Source organism: Dipteris shenzhenensis, chromosome 14 (assembly GCF_047967505.1).
Source record: "Dipteris shenzhenensis isolate YYH24624 ecotype China chromosome 14, Dip_SZ_1.0, whole genome shotgun sequence".
Classification (NCBI taxonomy): Eukaryota; Viridiplantae; Streptophyta; class Polypodiopsida; order Gleicheniales; family Dipteridaceae; genus Dipteris; species Dipteris shenzhenensis.
This window is the reverse complement of record NC_141609.1, coordinates 34,835,235-34,851,688: the sequence shown is the minus strand read 5'-3', so window position 1 is coordinate 34,851,688 and position 16,454 is coordinate 34,835,235. Positions and strand designations below refer to the sequence as shown.

At 43.0% G+C, this 16,454-nt stretch overlaps 1 protein-coding gene across 1 annotated transcript in view; it reads left to right on the top strand.

The window, feature by feature from the left end:
- NQR (ARP protein (REF)) overlaps window positions 1–16,454 on the top strand; it is a 127,154-nt gene that overhangs the window by 45,508 nt on the left and 65,192 nt on the right. The window contains exons 13-14 of the mRNA XM_087385010.1: window positions 7,790–7,864; window positions 14,860–14,979. Of these exons, the coding sequence (XP_087241136.1) occupies window positions 7,790–7,864; window positions 14,860–14,979 (195 nt within the window). The remainder of the gene's footprint in view (window positions 1–7,789; window positions 7,865–14,859; window positions 14,980–16,454) is intronic.

Below are 16,454 nucleotides of genomic sequence, written 5' to 3'. Positions count from 1 at the left end.
GAAGAAAGATCATATTCTTGAGAGCATAGATATGTTAAAGTACAGATCATTGGGGTGGTCATCATCCATGTACATAAGTTTATATGTTGTATACACGGGGTAGGTGGGGTACATGTTCATGTGCAATTGCAGCCCCCCTAACTCTCCTCTTCACTCACCTACTCGTAGTGCTATTTCTTTCCTTTCTTCCTACCTCACACTTATCTTCATACTCTCTTACCGATGGCTGAAGGGAGTCACATGCTTATCAAAGAAGATGCAGCAATTACAGCAAACATGCCTTCGCATGAAGAGCCTCGTGATGAAGAGGAAGATGACATGGACTTTGGTGAGGACAATCTGTCACCAAGGAGCAACTTGCTGAGTTGAAGACATATCTCGAAACACAGCTGAAGCAGTTGGAGGGCATGTTCATGACTCAAAGACACGCCTCAAGGCACAAATGCAAACAATAACAGGGTTGCAAGCCATAGTTACGGGTTTGGTAGTGGGAGCCGGAGGGAGTGTGCCCGTAGCACCATCTTCAAAGCTGAGGCTTTCGTAGGTGAGAAGAAAGATCATGCACATTAGAGCATAGACATGCTAAAGTATGGGTCATTGGGATGGTCATCATCCATGTACATATGTGCATATGTTGTTTATATGGGGTAGATGGTTAGGAACTATGTTGCACGAAACGTTTCCATGCAGGAAACATGGTAGTTTTGAAACGTTTCTGAAACGCCACTTGAGTTAATAGGCTGAATAAAGTATATTTCTGCTCACATACAGAAGCTAGTAATTAAACAAAACATGCACCATATAAGCTAGACGTGTGCACAAGGCAAGCAATTGGATTCTTGGAGGGCATGGAGCACATGATCCTTGAAGATGCGATTCCTATAGTGTATTGATGAATTAGTTGTCACCCTTGTAGATCACCTAATCCGAGTCTGATTCACTATATTACAGCCCACGACACTCGCACATCACTGCATAGTACACTTAGCACGATCCACTGCATCAGAGCTTACGACACCCATGCTTCTCACACTAGTGGCCTTTGGCCTCCGGAAGGATAGGAACTCCCCCCTCAGACAATTTATGGCGATCATGGTGGGACACTACTGGTGTTGAGTAGCAAGAGGAAGTGGAGTTCTAGGGTCCTAGAGGAGAGAGTTCTTATGCCGAGTAGTTCTGATATCTTGAAGGAGTTAGTGAGAGAACTAGGAGGTACTTAAGGAGAGTGGAGAGAAGACTTCCGGCCAACCAAACTAGATACAAAAAGCATTACGCAAGACGGAAGTTCGCAAAGTCCTCAGGGCGAGCACAAAGTGAACCTATTGGAGCAGTAGCCTGAGCGAATAACTCATTGAAACTCTCATCGATTTGGACCAACAAGATCCGTGGTGGTCAGATATGGACTCTGGAGAAGAAGTACAAAGCGGAGAATAGGTGAAAGAGGAAAGTACGAAGAACGAGGGCTTCTCAAAAGCTCATCAAGGTGAAGACAGCCCCTCTTCTCCTCTTGGAGCGACGTCTTCATCAACAACAGCCACTTCAACCACTTCAACGGGAGTAGTGCCTACTTCAGCACGGGACTTGACATCCAGTGGTCAAGCTACTATTTCCTATGTTATGCATAACCCCGGTCCTTCGAGTCTAGTTTCTACATCCATGACACCCGTGGGTTCTTTTTTTTCTCCAATCATATCCCTACCCTCTACGCTGCCATTTCCATTATCTTTGCCCTTTCCTACTACTACTTGTCCATCATACATGGCTTTGACCCCTTCCTTCTCTTTCCCAACTACCCTTGCATCCTCATTGACCCCCATGTTTCCTATGTCCTCACCATCTACTTTTGCAACTGTAGTGCCTGCAGCATATGCAGTACCATCTATTTTCTTTATGACTACATTAGTAGTAACTTCACTAGTGTGGCCTTCTGTACGGGGTGTTGCCTCATCAGCCTCCCCACCGTATGTCTTCACGGTACCCACATTTAGTACTGCTCCATCGGGAGGCCCTTCAGCTCTGGCACCCCCTTCAGTCTCTGGGGTTGGTACGTTGGTTCTCAGTCCTGGAGAAAAAGCCAGACTTCTCGAGTTACTCAATAAGGTCCATGTGAAGACTCATCAGTTCAAAGGTCACCTTCATGAGGATGCAGAAGCTCATGTGAGAAAATTTCTCACGGCATGCAAAGCCAAAGGTGTAGGGAGAGCATGCCTTCCTACACATCTTTCCATCGTCATTGGAGGATGCAGTTGATGTATGGTATTGTCAATTTTCCCCTGACGATTTCAAACTTGGACAGACCTAAAGAAGGAATTCTCATAGACTTTCAGACTGGAGAAGTTTGAATAGGAGTTGTCCACTGACACCATGAAGCTTGGGGAAAGCATCTCTGAGATGTACACAAGGATGAGGGTCTTGGCAGCGAAGATGTCTACCACCTAATGATGCTGTCATGAAGGGGTGGTTTTTGAAAGCATAACCCCCTACCATTGCTATAAGGCTGGTTGACAAACTCCCTGAACATGCTTCACTACAAGACTTCCCGAAGGAAGCAGTCAAGATGGAACCATCACAGTTAAGTTTTATCTCATCATCAACTTTGACCACCCAGCTCCCTAGAGAGGAGAGCTCATCCACATTGCAGCAACTCAAGGAGTTGGAAGAAATCAAAGAAGGTCTAAAGAATACAAAGGTGGATGGCCAGTCGTCCTTTGAGGTCCAGATTAGAAAGTGGTCTTTGGTGCACAGAATGCAAGGGTTCTGGCCATGGTCACAGGGACTGTTCCTCTAAGCGTAAGGTACCTACTTCTACCTCATTTTGTACATTTTGTGAGATACATCAACATGATGCCTCTGTGTGTAGGTACCTTAAAGGGTTAAGGAAGCTTCTTCTAGAGTATTCTTTGGGGGAACCCCTAGTTGTTGTAGTCAATAGAGCTGCATCGATAACTTCTAGCCCGGCACCCGTACCTCCTGCTCCTCTTGGAAAAGCATCTGAGCCACTTTCTCCTCCTTCATTCCGTCTCCATTACTTTCTAATCCCCTTTTGCTCCAAGCTCCTGCACCCAATTTGGTTGGGGCCCCATATTTCTATTCTCAATAATCTTACTATGCACTATACCAACCACCTATGTCAAGAGGTGGATATGGACCCCCTTATCAACGTGGTCGACAGGGTAGTTTCCGAGGTGGACGTGGAGGTGCAGGTAGAGGTACCAACTTCGAAGACCCATCATGTGTTACAGATGTGGAGAGTATGGCCACTACCAAGATGATTGTCCACATCCATTCGGGGGACCCTCTTGTACATAGTGCAACACAAACAACCACTACACCAGAGATTGTCCCAATGGAAGAGTGGAACCAGCATCTCAAGTCAATATGGTTGACGTAGTAGTGGCGAGGGAGGGCAACAACCCCCATTTGATCGGCGCAATATTGGGAGCGGTGACAAGGCCACAAACAAAAGGTGACAAATGTATGGACTACTTAGAATCAACACCGGAGGCCTCATCACCGACCAGTACTACAAGTGTATCCCCACCGAAGTCATCCCCTGGCTCCAAGGTACATGGTATGCCGAGGAATAGACCACCCTTGCTTTCTCCTGACAATGGATCAGAAACAATTTTGAAGGACACACAACCATCAAGGTCTGCCACTAGCTCCAGAAGTGCCTCATCTTCCGGTGATCACTCTATGCCTTTGAGGCACCAGGAGGTGGTTAAGAGTGTCACCAGAGATCTAATCGAGTTTTGAGGATGAAGGTAGCACACCTTAGTTTCCTTCCCGCAAGTCCAAAACAGTGAGGTTTGCAACGGAAGTGACAATCCTAGGACAGCACAAGGAGAATGCGGCACAAGCAAGTCCATCCACTTTTTCCCCAAGCCGCACACTCAACAAAGAGAAGGAGATGGGAGTAAGGGCTAGTAGTGCCCAAGAAAAGGAGAAAGGGGTGATGATGGAAGAGACACCATAGGAGACAATGACTCACAGTTCATAAGGACATCCTCACCCTCGCGTAAGCTTTGACCCTCGGCCAAAAGCTAGGAGGATGAGGTCACAAAAGGCTACCACTAGTGTCCAGCCCTATTCTTTGTTTGAAGATCTTATGGATTTCAAGCCCAACATCACCACATGACAACTTTGTTTGTTGTCTCCCCAAATCAAGCATCAGACCATTGCATTTCTCAATCGCATGCCAAGAGGTCGACATAGGGAATCTATTCTAGGTGAGCCCACACCAGAGACAATACTGGTTCAACATGGGTTGGCACCAAATCACTACTCTGCCTACGCTGCCCTCACATGTGAAAAATTTCCAAAGCTCACGGTGGATGCTAAATGGAGTGGAGCTAAGGGACGTCTTTCTGGATGGTGGGGCAGCCACGAACATCATACCAAAAGGTACACTGAAACAACTTGGTTCGAAGTTGACAAGCGACGTTCATTTTCAAGTGCGCATGGCTGATCAGCGCAAAGTGAAGCCTATGGTAGTAGTCAAAGGTGTCCACATGAAGATTGTTGGAGTAACTTTCTTGTCCTTGATATAATCGAAAATGAACAAACGTATTCTCTACTTCTTGGTAGACCATGGTTGCGGTCAGCAAAGGCTAGTTCGGTTGCCCTTGGGATCCACATGTCTAGAAATAGATATGGTCGCAGGAAAGGCACGAGACCTCCCAATTGAATTGGGAGAAGAGGATTTTGAAGAACAAGCAGGGGTGGAAGAGGAGCGTTGGGCTTTTGGGGATTGGCCCATTGGTGGTGACCAAGATGGGCGAGAAGAGACAGAGGCATCGGAAGGATTTCAGAGCTTGACCTACTTGTTGGATCGGGCTGACCAAGAAGAGGAGGAAGCTGTTATCTTGGATTGGATGGGAGCCTTGGGCTCCTTAGTAGTCAACATGGTGAAACTATGCCAACAAGAAGATTCTGAGGAACACCTTGACACTTCAAGTAGGGTATTAGAGGTAAACCAGGAAGCATGTGCACAGTGTCTTGTTGAACCAGTTTATGAACGGATGCCTTTTGGTCTCTGCTATAGTCCACACATGTATCAAAGAAGGGTGACTAGAGGTACTGGACAAGGTGGTGGTGAGTGCAAGAATATGCCACAGAGACAGGGCGACATGGTAATGGAGGCAGAGGGTATGACTTATTCAAATCAAGAACAAATATGGTACTGCAGTGGACACCAATGATCGTACCGAGGCCAATGGTGGTACTGTAGTAAACACTAATGGTAATATGGTGGCCGACATTGATGACATTGGTCAAGCGAATGCTTATGGTACGGCCTTATTCTACTTGACCTTTACTTATCCGAGGTGGATCACCCCTCCATTGAAGACCTTCCTGGAACCGCTTATGAGGTGGAAGGCTTACCTTACAGGGGAATGCTTAGACAAGCACGGAGGCATCATAACACTTACCTACTCTACTTCTCAACCAGTCCAAGAGAACACACCATCATGTCAAATTGAAGCCAGAGGGTGTGAAAGGAACGGGGAGAGGTGTGGGAGCGAGGGGGAACTTGCTCTGATACCAAATAGAAGTGAGAGAATGGAGCTGAAGCAGGTTGGAATGAAAATTGCAGCAGTAACAATGAACTAGAAAGCTAGGGTAGTCATAGAGATGAAACCCTAACTGGGGTCAAAAGATGTGTGGTGACTAACTCACCCACAAACTCAACCTCTAACTGAGGTTAGGGGTAAAGAATCTTAATAAAGGGAAGAAGTGCCCCTAGCCCCTTATTACATAACATTGGCCACTGCCTTAGGAAATATAAATATTTCTAACACTGTGGAGGAGAAGATTGCAGTGTTGCTGTAGGAGTGTGTGGAGGAGAAGCTTGCAGGAGGAGCTGCTTCAGTAGGGGGCTAGTACATGAGGGTAATGCTGCAGAAAGAGAAAGGAGAGGCTGTTGCAGGAGGGCTACTACATGAAGAGTTGCAGCAGGAGGCTGCTGTTGTGGAAGAACTATTTGCAGCAGCCAGTTGTTGCTGCAGAAGGGTGTGGAGCAGATGCTGTAGAAGGCTGTTGGTGTGGAGGAGTTGCTGCAGGAGGCTGCTGTTGAGAGCTAGTGCAGACGGCTGCTGCTGTTGCAGAAGAGGAGGCTACTTCTGTGGAGGAGCTGTTGCAGGAGGAGGGGAGTATGCACCAGAAAGAGGGGAGAGTGTGCGCCAATGAAGGGGGGGTGGGGGGTGGGCTTTCTTTTATAGATGCCGGAGGCTTTTCAAATGTGGGAGATTTGGCCCAATGGAATGGAGGGGTGGCTCCCTTGGAAAGTGGTGAGGTGCATGGGGACTTGAGTTCCTTGCAGTGACAAGTGGTGGCATGGGTCATGTATGGCCCTGCCATATGTATATTCCATCCCACAGGCTGCCATGTGTCCAATGCCATATATTATAGATGACACATCAGCATGCCACCATCATCATGCCATGTGTCACATGCTAAGATATTTCAACCACTTTCATGTGCGTGACTAATAAATTCGGTATGGGGGTCAATACTATTTTGGCAGTTAGCTATATTCAAGGGCTAGTCTAGGACTAGTTTGAGTTTGGTTGGCCTTCTTACATAACCTATTAGGCCTATTTAGTATATCCTTTTGTATTGACTCTTCATGTTCATAGGCCCACACCCAAGGCTACTGCTAATAGCTGCTGGGTAGGTATGCATTCTTTGCATTCGATTGGTCCCATGTTTGGGTACTCAGTTGGGTGTGGTCTTTAGTTTCTCATATAGAGATACATGTCAACTTGTGGGATACTAATGCCTGTAACCCCTTCAATGGGGTCCTCTCTCAAATGCTAGACCAAGCCAATTAGTACCTAACTGAACAGTAGGAAACCCTTTTAGTGTGCTCCCCAGCAAATTGGGCTGAATGTCTTGGATGTCGTCGATTTCCACTCCAAGAACGATGCACAAAATAAGAGATACCATTATGCAGGCACCTCATTGCCCCTGAATCAAGATAATTTCCATATTGTTAGAAGATTCGTGTTGATTGCATGACGCATTGTGTGCAATTTTGTCCATAAAAGTTCTCTACCATTCACCTCTTTTTAGTATGGGCCCCAACTTTTATTATCCATGTTTTCCCTCTTACCATGCAAATGTCTCATTTGGCACCATACACAAGTACAAATTCTTTGATTATCATGCCCACATAAGCTCCACCCAAGCAATCTGATCAAGCTCGTAATCAATACTTATCTGAGCTTAGGGGCTGAGTGCCTTGGGTGGTCAGGGCACGTTCTTGATGCTCTACTGACCCACGAACTCTCCAATGCGATTGCAAGTTCAGCCCAACCAGCATCCTTCAAAAGTTGAATGCCCTTCCATATTCAGAACCTTCTTGGATTCGACACCATATCAAAAGTTGAAACTAGAGAATTAATCCCAGAATTACATCTTTTCAAGCCATGTTTAATGAAAAGGTAAAATTTGTGTTTACGTACTAACAGGATATTTTTTCATCGTATGCCTGGTCTATAATCCTTAGAGAATAAAATTCCCTCTAAATCAGAAATATGATGCATGTCCTTGTAACTTTTTGTGTCCGTCTCCCGTCCATTCATAGAGACTTTGTCTATTTCTATTGATATTTAACTATATTTTAAGCGCATATTTTTGTCATGGCTTTTCATATATGTCTGTATTCAAACGTGTATTCTATAAGAAAGTTCAATATTTGGTATAACTAGTTTCCTTTTGAAATATTTCATTGAACCCTGAAGGCTACTTTAGTATTTTAGGATTAATGATCCTATGTTTTGGACAGGCAGGGAAGATGAAAACAGGTGAAACAGTATTAGTGACTGCAGCTGCTGGAGGCACTGGTCAGTTTGCAGTTCAGGCAAGAAAATCTTTCACATGCAATGAAAATCTAGGAAGAAGACATAGGTTAAACTAAGGAGGTGGTTTTGAAATTTAATCTGAATCTTTTATAATGTTGCTTTACAGTTACACAGTTTGTAATCTGGAAGTGAATTTGAGTGAGTTCATGGGTGCTTTGCTAAACCAGAGAGATTACAAAACAGATTAGCACTTCTGGGAAATTTAATTTGTGCTCATTGTGATTGCATCAGAGATATCTCCTGATCTTTGGACTGGGAAACTTTAAAAATACTGTATCCTGTCTTCATAATGAATCTCAGATGATGGATTGGTGTCATGTCCACCTTTTCTGGTTGAGCTCTGTTAGATTTGGTGCTTAAAATTTTTTACCTGTCAGTTTGACTTGGCCCTCTAATCTATTTCCGTAGGGATTCTGTGGGTTAGGTGGACAGGCACATGATGGTTTTGTTTGCATGCAATATAGACAGCTTCTATGCGAAAAGTAATGACAATTGATTATATCCTCTTTGACTTTAAGAGTAACAACAGATGGCGGTCCACTAGACGTGGTAGGCCAAGGGCCAATGTGGCTGGCCTGGTCAAAGCCATTGGAGAGGTATCAACTATGTATAGCCGCTTGTTGTCTTTTCATTGGCTGCTGCTCCTTTGCCACCAGTAGAAGACTCCATGGTCAAGGTGGCATAGTGATAGAATCAACAATCTTTTAGGATGCCAAGTAAATGAAAAAATAGACAGAAACACACCAAGGTTGTATCTTTATGGAAAGGTTAAGTGGAACTTTTATTATGCATAAATGATATACGATTTGAGAAGGTATGTATTTACTCTATAACATCTCCCCATGACTGTTTGATGCTATGATGGTCTTGAAAAGATGCTACATTCAACCAAATTTGATTTTTCATGATGGATACACTGATACATAGTTTTAGAGGGTATCTCTGATCCTATTGCATCTCCTCTTATGGATTTTTGATGTTATAGTGAGATCCAAAGAGGTTGAGCAATGCCATTGAACGCCTCCATGTACCGCCATGCACCACGTGTGTTAGCCAATCACACACCAAGCCCTTTGGACCTCTAAATTACCACGTGAGATCATGCACTAACCAAAAGCCACCTAAGAAGATCAGGTGCCCAATAAACCCCCTCGTGATCAGAATAGGGGGCCAGAAGATCAAATTGTCCACGCAGAAGAACATACTGGAAAAATGCCGCCCACACAGGGCACGACAATAGGTCACCACCCACACATGGCACAGTGACAGATACAGAGATTACCCACATAGGGCACAACTGCACAAATAGAAGCTCAGGCACAACCGCACAAATAGAAGCTCGATTTGCTAAAAATCCCAATCATCTTCCACTGGTTCTTCATCGGCAACCATCAATCTTGCAAAATCTTGACTTGGAGGAGGTTCATCGACAGTGCATGCTTTCTCTTTAGACTGTGAATCAAAAGATTTCTTGTAACAGTGACGCTCATCATGACCATCTTTCCCACAGTATGAACTTTTGATCAGCGCCTTTCCCTTGATATAATGTTCCCTTTTCTGTCCTTTGCTGCTCGATGCCATATATGTGGGTTTCCCAACCAATGGCACTATATTCATCCTTGTTTCCTCACTTAGTAGAAGTGAGGAGTAATGTTTCCTTTTCTGTCCTTTTCTGCTCGACACCATATATGTGGGTTCCCCAACCAATGGCACTATATTCATCCTTGTCTCCTCACTTAGTAGAAGTGGAACAAGGTCTACAAAATCCATCTACAAGTATGTGTGGGTGTGTGGATTTGTATGTGTGAGAGCATACTTTTATACTATGGTCTACACCCACTGTTGGGTGCTGATGACGTCAGTGGGGATGTCATAGTAGCTAGTCCCTACTATGCGTGATGGAGTTTATGGTTTTCAATCTTATGAGTGACTCTCGTGAGATTGAAACTGCACTATGTTGTGTTTTTAGAGGATAAGTTTGGGAATGTTCCTGGATTCATCTAGATATATGCTTCTGCCGTATTGGCGGACATGCCAATTTCACCTTGTGAAGTTTTCGTCCAAGTTGCGGCCTACTGGTATTGCGATAATTCTTTCTATCTTAAATGGTGCGTTGCCCTATCAGCTAGATTTAGATTTAGATGCTCGTTTGGGAGAGACTAAAATGAAATCATTTAGACTTCACAAGCAGTTGTAGTTTGAATGAAGAGATTTGGACTACTTTTTTATTAGCCTTCTCCTTTAGTGCTAGCCTTCGTCATGGCTGAGTTTGCCCTTCACCTCCGGAGTGCCGACAGAAACTTGGTACGAAGACTTCTGTTTTTAGAGGATGAGTTTGGGAATGTTCCTGGATTCATCTAGGTATATGCTTCTGCCGTATTAGCGGACATGCAAATTTCACCTTGTGAAGTTTTCGTCCAAGTTGCGGCCTGCTGGTATTGCGATAATTCTTTCTATTTTAAATGGTGCGTTGCCCTATCAGCTAGATTTAGATTTAGATGCTCGTTTGGGAGAGACTAAAATGAAATCGTTTAGACTTCACAAGCAGTTGTGGTTTGAATGAAGAGATTTGGACTACTTTTTTATTAGCCTTCTCCTTTAGTGCTAGCCTTCGTCATGGCTGAGTTTGCCCTTCACCTCCGGAGTGCCGATAGAAACTCAGTACGAAGACTTTGTATAAATGGATGCTCAAGTATGTGTGGGTGTGTGGATTTGTATGTGTGAGAGCATACTTTTATACTATGGTCTACACCCACTGTTGGGCGTTGATGACGTCAGTGGGGATGTCATAGTAGCTAGTCACTGCTATGTGTGATGGAGTTTATGGTTTTCAATCTTATGAGTGACTCTCGTGAGATTGAAACTGCACTATGTTGTGTTTTTAGAGGATGAGTTTGGGAATGTTCCTGGATTCATCTAGGTATATCCTCTAAACTAACCCGTAAGATGTGAACTAAATCCAGATATCTTTGAGAAATAGCGGTGATCAATATAGCTTTCGAATCCTCCTCATCTACCTTAGACCCCAATGCGGATAATTGCTTAAGCAAGGATTGGAACCGATTCAAGCAAGCCCCTAAGCTCTTTGACTCACCCATTTAAAATCCAAACAATTCCTGCTTGAGAAAAGATTTTGAATGCTTCATCTTGGTGCCAAAGAGTGTCTCGACTCTCCATCGTGGTCCAATTGTCTATTGCATTCTTCAAGACATCCAGGTGATGAAAGAAGTACGGACTGAGAGATTTCCCCAGAATTCCCACTACCTTTTCATTCCTCTTCTTCCACAGTGACAACTTCTCTAGTTCGTTGTCCTTGGGCTTTTTCTCATAAGCTCGAACAATACTCCAAAGACCCTTCTGCATGAGGTGAAGCCGGGTCGCTAATTGCCTTCCTCCTGTCAAACTTCAGAACAGAACTTCAGACTTCTTTTCCTTCCATGCATTTATCGCGATCAGGTTTAAGACTAAAACCTCTCAAATTCTCAGCACGACCTAGACCACACAGACAACCCTCTCGACCCACTTTGATACCACTTGTTGGCTTTTGGAGCCACAAATCAAAGCTATACCTACCACAAGTGCATGAAATAGAACAAGACTACAAATTGAGTTGCAAACTACGTTGCAATACATCTCCTAGATCATCAATACAAGAGAGAAGCATAACTATAAACTGCAATATATTATCATCGAAAGGGATAGAGACCCGACTGGACTTGACAGCCGTAACCCTACTGGGTTTGTAGGCTCTTTACAAAAGACTCATGACACAACTATGGACCTGCTAGCAGCTGCCTATCAGACAGAAACTGTATCGACTCTCATAGTGAGACAAGAAGGGCGAGAGACTTCATCTTGCGAGTACATGTAGAAGAGCCCGGAGCACCACCTTGTTCACTTGGCGTGTCACAACCCCGTTGAATGCCTCCATGCACCGCCATGCACAACGTGTGTTAGAAATCACACACCAAACCCTTTGGCCCTCTAAATTACCATGTGAGATCATGCACTAACAAAAGGCCAAGCCACCTAAGAAGATCAAGTACCCAACACTCCAGTGAACAAGGACTGACCTAGGGTGGTGAGAGGCTGACCTACATAGCTCGTGCTTGCCTGTCCTTGGACTAGGGCTCACAAAAGTGTCATGGCATATGACAAAATCACTTATTAGGGATCAATTAAGCACTTGTTGATGTAGCCAGCATGTCACACTGCACCCAAGTGTAGGGGTGCATGTGACAGCAAATGACCTCCGATTCTTGGAAAATGTAGACGAAGTTGGCACTTGTGAATCTCTCAAAGAGATTTTGCTATTTTGGGTGAATCATAGGACATTTTGAAGTCAATTTTCTAGCTTGCACAATGTGGAGCAGGGGAAATTGCATAGCAGCACATCATGATCAAACAGTGAAAGCAGCATGTGGGTTATAGATAATGCAAGAATTTGCAAAATAATGCAAAGGATGCAGGAAAGTCGTGTGTAAATTGTAAGCTGGTACAGCCTTGGAATGCTGGTTCAGGTCTGAATCCACAGACTGTGCACTGCTGTGCAAATATTTGGGGCAAATCAAGCATTACTTATTGATTTTGGCAGCCTCGTTTTGGATTCTGTCCATGGAATGGTGTATCAGAGTATTGCTATGTATTGCAGGGTGATTGAATAATTGTGACCATAGATGCAAACAAACGCAGTTGCATGCTTTAGGAAATGTTTTTTCTTTTTGCACATGCTTCACTTGCAAACAATGGAGGGGATGAGGATGATGAAGGCCATGAGGCAATGACACTTGAGCAGGACTGATGACCTGCAGGCTTCAGCCCTCACATGCAGTTGGGTAGTAGTGTTTTTTTATTAGGATGTTTGAATTTAGTATCCTGGAGTTGAAATATTAACTGCATCTATTAAATATTGTAGTTGTGTAAAGTGCCCATGTTTGTTTCAAACAGGACCAGCAAGCAAACATTTGCAAACTGCAAACATTTGGACCTTGCAAACATTTGCTTGCAACTATGACTGTGACAATAGTTTGCTGTTTCAATAATGCATGGGCTGAGTGTGCATGTAAAATTTGGTGAAAATTTGCAGAAATCACAGCATATTGGAAAAGTTTGGGGCATTTGTAGTAGTGCATTGTTTGCACATAATCTCAACAGGAGATTGCCCTATTTGAGGTGTGAGAGTGGAGTTGCAGGTTTTGTGCTTTTTGGGGGTTTATATCGATCAAGAAATATTAAATGGCTTTGATGAGTGATAAGACTATCAATGTTGCATATAAATCAGAGGGTCCAATCAGTTACTTCATATGGAAGCAATGAGGAAGCCATCTGTTAGCTCTTCATATGGGATGTTGAAGTTGCTTCTAAATAATGCTGCATGCTCCTGACAGTCACATTGTCAGTTTATATTGCTTTGGGGAGGGTCTGGCTGAATTTTTTGAGATCATCTTATGTTTTTGAAGATGGATGCTTTTCAAAATGGTCATTTATGGGGTGGTGTGCTGTGCCATGCTTAGTGTTTAAAATTCCTGTATCTCGGAGTCTGGTTATTTGTCAAAGACTTTATGTAGGCACCAACTTCTACTAAAATTAAAGTATGACAGCCAAGGTTGAAGAGGAAGAGGATAATTAAAGAACAAGTGCTACAACAATTGATGATAGACAAAAGATGGGACAAACAGAATAGAAAAATGGAAGAAAATAATTGGACAACAGCTTGAAAGAAGAGGATAAAAGAGGATAAAGGAAGCAAGGAGCACTCAAGGTTGGGAGTGAGCTTGTGAGTAAATGGCTAAGCTACTGCTTCAAAGCCATGTTGCCTAGTGTCCAGAAACTTTGGAGGGACTTATTAAAGGAGGTAGATGTGAGTCTCCTATTCTCCTTCAAACCTATGATTTTACTACGCTTTACATAAAGATCGAGCTGGAAGATCTGAAGTTTAGAATCAAAAAGCTAGGCTGAGATTTGACAAAGATAGATGCAAAGTGCTAAAAGTTGAGAAAACAACTTTATGTTTCAACTTTTCTGGCTAAATAATAAAGATTATGACATCGATTCTAAAAAGAAAAGATACACAAAGGTGTTTGCTCTTGGATAGATTTTCTTTTAGATAATCTTTACATCACAATAGGTTGTTCTTTGTTTCAACAAATTATAGGAATCCCCATGGGCACTAATTGTGCTGTCTTTTTAGCAAACTTTTATCTTTTCACTTATGAATTTGAGTTTGTGCAACGTCTTATTTCTATCAATACCTGCCCTATCATTTTTACATAAGCTTAGCCAAGCTAGGGGTTTTATAGATGATTTATTTATACTAGATGTTCCTGACTTTCAAGACTTCATGTACAAAGACGCTTGTGCTTTTGGAGAAGGAATCTATCCTCGTGACTCTTGTGAACTGAACTGCACTTCAAGAGGGGATTCTTGTGGTTTCTTAGATCTTAAACTTTCTCAATCCACCGTAGGATTAGAGGTTGATATATATGTTAAGCATGAACAACTTGAATGTAGTGGTTTACACATTATAAAAATGCCTCACATTGACTCAAACATTTATGATTTGGCAAAATATGGAATCATTTCTTCTGAATTCCATAGATTTTCATGCCTTTGTACAGCTAAGGAGTCTTTTATCACTCAATGTAGTAATGTGATTACTTTACTTATACACAAAAGGTATAATCCAAGAAAAATAATGAAAAAAATTGAGGGTAAAGAAGGGAAGGCTTGTTTTATAGTTGGGGAGAAGGAAGGAAAAACATTAGTATCATTTTCAAATATTGAAAGCCATGACAAGGCATATTTTAAGGCTCTCTGATTGAGCTCAGTTATGGTTACTGTTTCTTGGCATTTACTATTTGACAATGTTTTGTGTTGTACTTATTCTTTATGTTAGAACTTTGCCTACTTGTGGCATGTGTATGATTGATGGCATAGGGACAACGTCGGCTTTGTACATCAACCTTTCTTATGTTATCATTCATGACCTCTACAGCTTGCAAAAATAGCTGGGAACAAAGTAGTGGCCACTTGTGGAGGCGCAGAGAAGGCATCCCTGCTGAAAAAACTTGGAGCTGATAGAGTCATAGACTACAAAACAGAAATCGTCTCTAAGGTACTCTCCTTGATGCTATTTTTTTCTTGCAAAAACTTATGGGAAATTCCGTAAATTTCTTAAAAGTAAAAGCTTAACAGTGAGACATGGGAGGCACATTGCTAAAAATTGAAGTAAGAGTATTGTAACAAGCATGAGCAGGTTAATTTTCAGAGGGCAGGTGTTTGTTTAGGAGTCTGTCTCTGGTACTCTTGTAGTCTCATGATTAGAAGGTAAAGCCATTGTTGATTACTTTTTTAAATCCATAGGGCAATAATAAATACTCTCATGTCTTGCATTGGCCTCATCAATGAGCAGTCTAAGAGTGGGATGTGGTCTTGTGTCCATGCCCTAGTCTCTCTGCCTTGCTGCCTTTGTAATAGTGGGTTTTCCTCTTTAGATGCAACAAAGTGCCAAGTCGGAAGGCATAGAAACAGCCATGGAAAAGGCCTTCAAAGGCATAGCACGAGCAAACCCCTCAAGAGACTTCATGTCTAGCCATCTTGGCCCAACATTTAATGAAGTGATTTGCTCTTTCCCTAGACCCAAAAAAACATTTTTACAATTTCCAAGATAGGGCCCTTGATGGTCCCAACAATTACCGCACAATCATGTTCATGACCAAGGTTCATGGTGAAATACGTGAGAGACACATTAGCACCCTTGCAAAGTGCATGGCATGCAAGAGAGTTCCTCGTGTAAAAAACTCAAACAACCAAGCCCCACCCGTGGCAGCTAATTAGATTGCAGTAGGTAGGCAAGGACAACAAAGATTCAACAATCCACAACCAAGAAGACCCAATCAACAGAATTGGGAAAATCAACAAGGACAAAACCAAGATCAACCATGCACATACTGTGGCACCACCAGGCGTACTTAGATCCTATAAATGAGGTTTGCAATCAACAAAATCAAAGAAGTCAGGGTAATATCTAAGCACTGGCAGTGACCAGATCTAAAGGTACAAAGTCCATGCCTGGCCTTGGAGATGCACCAAGAATGACAACAAAGCCAATAAACTAGCCCAATCAGGCACAGGTCAGAAATCAAGCTCTACAGCAAATACTTGAGAATAATGCAGCATCAGAAGCACGGAGATCACAACTCCAAAACAAGGGTAAGGCTAAGCTCGACCTCTGACAACTCCCAATATAGTCCGACAATCTTTCGACAGAAAACGTCTGACATCAACCTACAGCTAGTCAACTTCAGCATGGCAACATACAACAACTTAACAAGGTTCCAGACACACAAACAAGAGTACAAGCTTCTTCCAACCAGAGATATATTCCAAAATATGAACATCCTGTCTAAGGATCTATTAAAATTTTTTTATTGCAATGAACTTGCACCAGCACCATTTCAGGTCAGAATGGCTGACCAAAGGAGGATACAACCTCTTGGAATACTAAGAGGACAGGAAATTACCATTATGGGACTCTCCTTCACAGTGACATTTATGGTACTGAGATTGGAGGAAAGAGATTGTGCATAT